The sequence below is a fragment of the Trematomus bernacchii genome, unplaced genomic scaffold (assembly GCF_902827165.1).
Source record: "Trematomus bernacchii unplaced genomic scaffold, fTreBer1.1, whole genome shotgun sequence".
Lineage (NCBI taxonomy): Eukaryota > Metazoa > Chordata > Actinopteri > Perciformes > Nototheniidae > Trematomus > Trematomus bernacchii.
The window spans coordinates 12,501-22,500 of NW_022987395.1; the positions used below are offsets into that span (position 1 = coordinate 12,501).

Sequence of the window (10,000 nt, forward strand, 5' to 3'; positions counted from 1 at the left end):
CCAGTATATTAAACTAAGGGGTTTGATAGCTGCTCTCTGGTCCAGTATATTAAACTAAGGGGTTTGATAGCTGCTCTCTGGTCCAGTATATTAAACTAAGGGGTTTGATAGCTGCTCTCTGGTCCAGTATATTAAACTAAGGGGTTTGATAGCTGCTCTCTGGTCCAGTATATTAAACTAAGGGGTTTGATAGCTGCTCTCAGGTCCAGTATATTAAACTAAGGGGTTTGATAGCTGCTCTCTGGTCCAGTATATTAAACTAAGGGGTTTGATAGCTGCTCTCTGGTCCAGTATATTAAACTAAGGGGTTTGATAGCTGCTCTCTGGTCCAGTATATTAAACTAAGGGGTTTGATAGCTGCTCTCTGGTCCAGTATATTAAACTAAGGGGTTTGATAGCTGCTCTCAGGTCCAGTATATTAAACTAAGGGGTTTGATAGCTGCTCTCAGGTCCAGTATATTAAACTAAGGGGTTTGATAGCTGCTCTCAGGTCCAGTATATTAAACTAAGGGGTTTGATAGCTGCTCTCTGGTCCAGTATATTAAACTAAGGGGTTTGATAGCTGCTCTCTGGTCCAGTATATTAAACTAAGGGGTTTGATAGCTGCTCTCTGGTCCAGTATATTAAACTAAGGGGTTTGATAGCTGCTCTCAGGTCCAGTATATTAAACTAAGGGGTTTGATAGCTGCTCTCAGGTCCAGTATATTAAACTAAGGGGTTTGATAGCTGCTCTCAGGTCCAGTATATTAAACTAAGGGGTTTGATAGCTGCTCTCTGGTCCAGTATATTAAACTAAGGGGTTTGATAGCTGCTCTCTGGTCCAGTATATTAAACTAAGGGGTTTGATAGCTGCTCTCTGGTCCAGTATATTAAACTAAGGGGTTTGATAGCTGCTCTCAGGTCCAGTATATTAAACTAAGGGGTTTGATAGCTGCTCTCTGGTCCAGTATATTAAACTAAGGGGTTTGATAGCTGCTCTCTGGTCCAGTATATTAAACTAAGGGGTTTGATAGCTGCTCTCAGGTCCAGTATATTAAACTAAGGGGTTTGATAGCTGCTCTCTGGTCCAGTATATTAAACTAAGGGGTTTGATAGCTGCTCTCTGGTCCAGTATATTAAACTAAGGGGTTTGATAGCCGCTCTCAGGTCCATTATATTAAACTAAGGGGTTTGATAGCCGCTCTCAGGTCCAGTATATTAAACTAAGGGGTTCGATAGCTGCTCTCTGGTCCAGAATATTAAACTAAGGGGTTTGATAGCCGCTCTCAGGTCCAGTATATTAAACTAAGGGGTTTGATAGTCGCTCTCAGGTCCAGTATATTAAACTAAGGGGTTTGATAGCTGCTCTCAGGTCCAGTATATTAAACTAAGGGGTTTGATAGCTGCTCTCAGGTCCAGTATATTAAACTAAGGGGTTTGATAGCTGCTCTCTGGTCCAGTATATTAAACTAAGGGGTTTGATAGCTGCTCTCTGGTCCAGTATATTAAACTAAGGGGTTTGATAGCTGCTCTCTGGTCCAGAATATTAAACTAAGGGGTTTGATAGCCGCTCTCAGGTCCAGTATATTAAACTAAGGGGTTTGATAGCCGCTCTCAGGTCCAGTATATTAAACTAAGGGGTTTGATAGCTGCTCTCAGGTCCAGTATATTAATGAAAGGTGTTCCCCCCCAGCTGGTGGAGCCCCTCACTCCCAGCGGTGAAGCTCCTAACCAGGCGCTGCTCCGGATCCTGAAGGAGACCGAGTTCAAGAAGATCAGAGTTCTGGGATCAGGAGCCTTCGGGACCGTCTATAAGGTGAGAGATCCTGGATGTAAGGTCTCCTATCACGCTATTTTAGGCATATATTATAGGTCTCAGATATATACAAATATATTAAAAAAACATGTCTCTGAAGTGTTTAGCTCAGAATACCAAACCAGATCATGCTAAAGATCTGATTCTTAGTCATTGTGTGTGACAGGAGACCTTTAATATATATGATACCCCGGGGGCATGAACGTGTGTGTTTTCTCTATCGCTCACCCTCTGTCTCACATCAGAGTCTCTCTCACCCTCTGTCTCACCCTCTGTCTCACATCAGGGTCTGTCTCACCCTCTGTCTCACATCAGAGTCTCTCTCACCCTCTCTCTCACCCTCTGTCTCACCCTCTGTCTCACCCTCTGTCTCACATCAGGGTCTGTCTCACCCTCTCTCTCACCCTCTGTCTCACATCAGGGCCTCTCTCACCCTCTGTCTCACATCAGGGTCTCTCTCACCCTCTGTCTCACATCAGGGTCTCTCTCACACTCTGTCTCACATCAGAGTCTGTCTCACCCTCTCTCTCACCCTCTGTCTCACCCTCTGTCTCACATCAGGGTCTCTCTCACCCTCTGTCTCACATCAGAGTCTCTCTCACCCTCTCTCTCACCCTCTGTCTCACCCTCTGTCTCACATCAGGGTCTGTCTCACCCTCTCTCTCACCCTCTGTCTCACCCTCTGTCTCACATCAGGACCTCTCTCACCCTCTGTCTCACATCAGAGTCTCTCTCACCCTCTGTCTCACCCTCTGTCTCACATCAGGGTCTCTCTCACACTCTGTCTCACATCAGAGTCTGTCTCACCCTCTCTCTCACCCTCTGTCTCACCCTCTGTCTCACATCAGGGTCTCTCTCACCCTCTGTCTCACATCAGAGTCTCTCTCACCCTCTCTCTCACCCTCTGTCTCACCCTCTGTCTCACATCAGGGTCTGTCTCACCCTCTCTCTCACCCTCTGTCTCACCCTCTGTCTCACATCAGGACCTCTCTCACCCTCTGTCTCACATCAGAGTCTCTCTCACCCTCTGTCTCACCCTCTGTCTCACATCAGGGTCTCTCTCACACTCTGTCTCACATCAGAGTCTGTCTCACCCTCTCTCTCACCCTCTGTCTCACCCTCTGTCTCACATCAGGGTCTCTCTCACCCTCTGTCTCACATCAGAGTCTCTCTCACCCTCTCTCTCACCCTCTGTCTCACCCTCTGTCTCACATCAGGGTCTGTCTCACCCTCTCTCTCACCCTCTGTCTCACCCTCTGTCTCACATCAGGGCCTCTCTCACCCTCTGTCTCACATCAGAGTCTCTCTCACCCTCTGTCTCACCCTCTGTCTCACATCAGGGTCTCTCTCACACTCTGTCTCACATCAGAGTCTGTCTCACCCTCTCTCTCACCCTCTGTCTCACCCTCTGTCTCACATCAGGGTCTCTCTCACCCTCTGTCTCACATCAGAGTCTCTCTCACCCGCTCTCTCACCCTCTGTCTCACCCTCTGTCTCACCCTCTGTCTCACATCAGAGTCTCTCTCACCCGCTCTCTCACCCTCTCATTTCATTTCATTTCACACCTTTATTTATCCAGGTTGTATCCCATTGAGATCATTGACCTCTTTTTCAAGGGAGACCTGCTCAAGTAGGTTCCACATGAAACATTAAACAACAGAACAACAAAAGGACATCATACAGTAGCATTACAGGGATTACAAATTACATAACTATCCACATGCACAGGTACCAACAGCTTCCGATTCAGTAGCATCCAACCGAGCTTTAAAAACATGTAGTGGCACCAGATTGCTCAGTTTCCATTTTAATTGCAGACTATTCCAGGACAGTGGAGCTGCGCATCTAAAAGCTATCTTCCCTAAGACAGTCCTAGCAGTTGGCACATTTAATAAAACCACAGCATGCGATCTCAGGCAGTAGCCACTTACAATTCACCGTGAGATCAGGGAGCAGATGTAGGATGGAAGTTTCCCTAACATGGCTTTATATATAAAAATGTACCAGTGACTGAGCCTCCGTACAGTTAGTGAAGGCAGACCAGCCCTTGCATACAGGGTACAGTGATGGGTTAATGCTTTACAGTTTGTCACAAATCTCAGTGCACTGTGATACGCAGCATCTAACTTGATCAGGCAATGGGCAGGTGCATTCATATAGATCAGATCACCATAGTCCAGCACAGGTCAAAAGGTCACAGAGCCTTTTTCTGGCCTCGAGCGAGAAACAGGACTTGTTCCTGTAGAAGAAACCTAGTCTAACCCTCAGTTTGTTAAGCAGGTTATTGACATGACGTTTAAAAGTGAGACAATTATCAAGCCAGATACCAAGGTATTTGTAACAGGTAACCACTTCAAGTTTTATTCCTTGCGTAGTTACAATATCTAAAACAGGCTCTGGTGTCTTTTTGGCTTTAGAAAAGAGCATTACCTTGGTTTTATCAACATTTAAAAGAAGCTTTAGTTCAGAGAGCTGAGTCTGAATAATGTTAAAAGCAGCCTGTAATTCAACAACAGCCTCCTTAATGGAGGGACCTGCACAGTACATAACGGTATCATCCGCATAAAAATGTAAGGTTGCTCCATCGACATTTTCACCTAAACTATTGATGTAGATGGAGAATAAAAGTGGACCTAAAACAGAACCTTGAGGAACACCATTAGCAATGTTCAACCACTCAGAAGACAGCCCATCAAAGTGAACACATTGGGACCTTTCAGAGAGGTAGTTCACAAACCACCCACTGCATGGCTGGATAAGCCAATACTGAGTAGCCTCTGCTTTAAGATGCGATGATCGACGGTATCAAACGCTTTGGAAAGGTCAATAAATAGAGCTGCACAGCTCTGCTTATTATCTAAAATACTCGCCACATCATTCACCACTTTCATTGTGGCAGTGATGGTGCTATGTTGCTTTCTGAAGCCTGACTGATGTTTAGACAGGATGTCATTTGTACATAAAAACACCTTTACCTGCTCACTCACTAGGCGTTCAAGAACCTTCGCCAGAACTGACCATTTAGAGATGGGCCTATAATTATTTAAAACAGTTGCCTCCCCTCCTTTCAGCAAAGGCAGGACATACGCTGACTTCCACAGTTTTGGAATTGTGTTTGTGCTGAGGGAGAGGTTACAAAGAGTAGTGAGAGGTGGAGCAATAAACTCTGCAGCTATCTTTAAAAAGAAAGGTTCCACGTTGTTTCTTAGGATCTAACTTAGTTAAAGCTTCACGAACAACATCAACCCTCTGTCTCACCCTCTGTCTCACATCAGGGTCTGTCTCACCCTCTCTCTCACCCTCTGTCTCACCCTCTGTCTCACATCAGGACCTCTCTCACCCTCTGTCTCACATCAGGGTCTCTCTCACCCTCTGTCTCACCCTCTGTCTCACATCAGAGTCTGTCTCACCCTCTCTCTCACCCTCTGTCTCACCCTCTGTCTCACATCAGGGTCTCTCTCACCCTCTGTCTCACATCAGAGTCTCTCTCACCCGCTCTCTCACCCTCTGTCTCACCCTCTGTCTCACATCAGGGTCTGTCTCACCCTCTCTCTCACCCTCTGTCTCACCCTCTGTCTCACATCAGGGCCTCTCTCACCCTCTGTCTCACATCAGGGTCTGTCTCACCCTCTCTCTCACCCTCTGTCTCACCCTCTGTCTCACATCAGGGCCTCTCTCACCCTCTGTCTCACATCAGGGCCTCTCTCACCCTCTGTCTCACATCAGGGTCTCTCTCACCCTCTGTCTCACATCAGAGTCTCTCTCACCCGCTCTCTCACCCTCTGTCTCACATCAGGGTCTCTCTCACACTCTGTCTCACATCAGAGTCTCTCTCACCCTCTGTCTCACCCTCTGTCTCACATCAGGGTCCCTCACCCTCTCTCTCACCCTCTGTCTCACATCAGGGTCTCTCTCACCCTCTCTCTCACCCTCTGTCTCACATCAGGGTCTCTCTCACCCTCTGTCTCACCCTCTGTCTCACACCAGGGCCTCTGGATCCCTGAAGGAGAGAACGTGAGGATCGCGGTGGCCATCAAGGTTCTGAGAGAGGCAACGTCTCCTAAAGCCAACAAAGACATCCTGGACGTGAGATTTATTCACTTTATTTTGTGTCTCTTTCTCGTCTCCTGGGGACCTGTCTCACTTCCTCAGTGTCTCTTTATGTGTCCTTTAGGAGGCGTATGTGATGGCCAGCGTGTCTCACCCTCACGTCTGTCGTCTCCTGGGCATCTGTCTCACTTCCTCAGTGTCTCTTTATGTGTCCTTTAGGAGGCGTATGTGATGGCCAGCGTGTCTCACCCTCACGTCTCTCGTCTCCTGGGCATCTGTCTCACCTCCTCAGTGTCTCTTTGTGTGTCCTTTAGGAGGCGTATGTGATGGCCAGCGTATCTCACCCTCACGTCTCTCGTCTCCTCTGCATCTGTCTCACCTCCTCAGTGTCTCTTTATGTGTCCTTTAGGAGGCGTATGTGATGGCCAGCGTGTCTCACCCTCACGTCTCTCGTCTCCTGGGCATCTGTCTCACCTCCTCAGTGTCTCTTTGTGTGTCCTTTAGGAGGCGTATGTGATGGCCAGCGTGTCTCACCCTCACGTCTGTCGTCTCCTGGGGATCTGTCTCACCTCCTCAGTGCAGCTCGTCACTCAGCTGATGCCCTTCGGATGTCTCCTGGACTACGTGCGTCTGCACAGGGAGCAGGTGGGGGGGCAGTGGCTGCTCACCTGGTGCCTGCAGATCGCCAAGGTGAGGGACACATGATATGAGGGGGGGGGGCACACACAAGGTGAGAGACACACAATATGAGGGGGGGGGGCACACACAAGGTGAGAGACACACAATATGAGGGGGGGGGGGCACACACAAGGTGAGAGACACACAATATGAGGGGGGGGGGCACACACAAGGTGAGAGACACATGATATGAGGGGGGGACACACACACAAGGTGAGAGACACACAATATGAGGGGGGGGGGCACACACAAGGTGAGAGACACACAACATGAGGGACACACAATATGAGGGGGGTTTATGTGTGTCTTTGGGGTCGTTTTGTGTGTTTATGAGTTTCGTTTGGCAGTTTTTGTTCTGTGGACATTTTACGTGTCTTTTCTATCCCTTCTTAGTCCTTTTGTGTCTTTACCTGATCATTGTGTGTCTCTGTAGTCTTTTCATGTATTTCTCTGGTCTTTTGTGTGTGTTTCTGGTTGCTATGCATCCCTATGTAGTCACTTTGCATTTCTTTGTAGTTGTGTATGTCTCTTTGTCTGTTTGGCATCTCTTCATATTGACTCAGAGCGTCCTGTAGGGGAAACATTACCCTTGTGTCTTGCTAACCGTCTCCCAACACCTGCTCGTCTCATTTCAAATACCTCAGCTGCTGTGTGAGATCCTTCAGAGTTCATTAGCTCCGACACAGAGGCAGAGGTAATCTCTCCGCTCTGCTCTCAGATCATCAGGGTTACAAAACACTGGGAACATCACAGAGAACAAGGTCAGCCGTCAGATGCTTTAATATGTCTCACCCTGTCCACACAAACCTTCCCAACATCAGAGATACATCTGTAAATATCCAATCATTTCAGAGTCTTTCTAAATCAAACCTGTGTTACTAAGTCTGGAGAGCGAGATGGATCTGCAGCTCCACACACACTCATTACTATGTGATGTGAACACAAATTAAACCCCGAGTTATAAACTGAGCTCTATGGGGGCACACACACACACACACACACACACACACACACACACACACACACACACACACACCCACAACACGCGACCACACCACACACACACACCACACCACACAACGCACACGTCACACGCACATCGCAACACGCACACACACACTACACACACTCACACACTCAACACACACCACCACACACACACCACACACCCACCGCACACACACTCAACAACACACCACAAAACACACACACACCACAACTCACACACACACTCACACACTTCACACCACTCACACACACACACACACACCATCACCACACCCACAACACACTCCAACACGCCACACACACAACCACACACTCACACACTCAACACCGCACACACACACTACCACAGCACTACAACACACACACACTCACACACTCCCACACTCCACTCACACACACACACACTCACACACAACAATCACACAACACCACACACACACACATCACACATCGAACACACCACACTCACACACGCGACACTACAACACACACACTTCACAAGCATCACACACACACACACACACACACACACACTCACACACACACTCACACACTGCACACACTCACTCACACACACACGCACACACGCACACACTCACGCACACACACACACACACACTCACACACTCACACACACACACACACACTCACACACACACTCACACACACACACACTCACACACTCACACACTCACACACTCACACACACACACTCACACACACACACACACAGCAGCAGCCCTCTACTTGCTACAAACTTAAATATGAAAAGGTTGAACTACGCACACACACATCATCTCTGCTCACACAGCACGCTCACAGGCACAGATTGTGTCGTGCACCTTGGAGGTGCAGCGCAGGCATGTTGTCGTTCAAGAGATGTGTAGCTCTTCTGGAAAACATGTTTTTCTTTTAGCCTATTTACCTCGTCATCTCCCATTGGCTCCCACATAACCCTAACCCTGCCCTAACATGCATTTAGGGGATGAACTACCTGGAGGAGCGCCACCTGGTCCACAGAGACCTGGCAGCGAGGAACGTTCTGGTGAAGAACCCGAACCACGTGAAGATCACTGACTTCGGACTCGCCAAACTGCTGACGGCCGACGAGAAGGAGTACCACGCCGATGGAGGAAAGGTAGCGGAGACCTTTATACTGCAGTGTGATGGGGAAGTATCTTCCTAGGCCCTTCCTGTGACCCAGGTGATCAGTGTGTCCTCACTGTGCTGCTCTCAGTGTGTCCTCACTGAGCACCTTGCTCTCAGTGTGTCCTCACTGAGCTGCTCTCAGTGTGTCCTCACTGAGCACCTTGCTCTCAGTGTGTCCTCACTGAGCACCTTGCTCTCAGTGTGTCCTCACTGAGCTGCTCTCAGTGTGTCCTCACTGAGCTGCTCTCAGTGTGTCCTCACTGAGCTGCTCTCAGTGTGTCCTCACTGAGCTGCTCTCAGTGTGTCCTCACTGAGCTGCTCTCAGTGTCTCCTGCCTGCCAGTCAGCTGATAGAGGCTATAGTGATGTATGTTGTTGATTCTTCTCTCAGAGCTGATGCAGGGGTCTGGGGGAGAGGTCTTCAGACACAGAGCACATGTCTTGTGAATTCTCCCTCCGAAGCTCCAAATAAACCTTCATAATAATAATAATACATTTTATTTAAGGCGCCTTTCATGACACCCAAGGACACCGTACAATTTGTTAAATATTCTAAGAGGTCAAAGCAACAGAACATGATAAAAACACAAACATACCATCATGGAGAAGACAGATAAAGTGGACACAAATGATAGGGACAGGTTACTCAGGGGAAACAGATGATAGGGAGCGCTGCAGCGAGTCGGCTGATCTGACAGGTGGGTTTGGAGGAGGGATTGAACCCGGAGATTGTGATCAGTGTTCCTGCTCTCTCCTGTCTCTCTGAGTCTCCATTGATCCAGACGTTTCCATCACACAGTACACCTGACACGTTTACTCAGGTGTACTGCCTTCATGTGAGGGTTGTGGACACAGACTTAGTTTCTATCTGTGTCTCTCTCAGGTTCCTATCAAGTGGATGGCTCTGGAGTCCATCATGCAGTGGAGATACACGCACCAGAGCGACGTCTGGAGCTACGGTCAGACGCCTGCTGTTATGAAGCCACCTGCTCTCTCATGTTGTATCTATATAGTCCTGCTCACAAAGCTGTGTGTGTGTGTGTGTGTGTGTGTGTGTGTGTGTGTGTGTGTGTGTGTGTGTGTGTGTGTGTGTGTGTGTGTGTGTGTGTGTGTGTGTGTGTGTGTGTGTGTGTGTGTAGGAGTTACGGTGTGGGAGCTGATGACGTTCGGCTCCAAACCGTACGACGGGATCCCGGCCAGTGAGATCTCGTCGGTGCTGGAGCGGGGCGAGCGGCTGCCTCACCCCCCGATCTGCACCATCGACGTCTACATGATCATGGTCAAATGTGAGCAGAGAATACACCTTAAGTCCCGCCCCCTT

The 10,000-nt window shown here is 48.5% G+C and overlaps 1 protein-coding gene across 1 annotated transcript in view; it reads left to right on the plus strand.

Moving 5' to 3' along the window:
* The window catches only part of LOC117486666 (melanoma receptor tyrosine-protein kinase-like), a gene marked incomplete at its 5' end in the record, with an annotated part of 25,061 nt that overhangs the window by 9,159 nt on the left and 5,902 nt on the right, over positions 1-10,000 (plus strand). Inside the window, 6 exon segments of the mRNA XM_034135176.1 lie at positions 1,673-1,795; positions 5,783-5,881; positions 6,350-6,535; positions 8,514-8,669; positions 9,563-9,638; positions 9,819-9,965. Coding sequence (XP_033991067.1) covers positions 1,673-1,795; positions 5,783-5,881; positions 6,350-6,535; positions 8,514-8,669; positions 9,563-9,638; positions 9,819-9,965 — 787 coding nt within the window.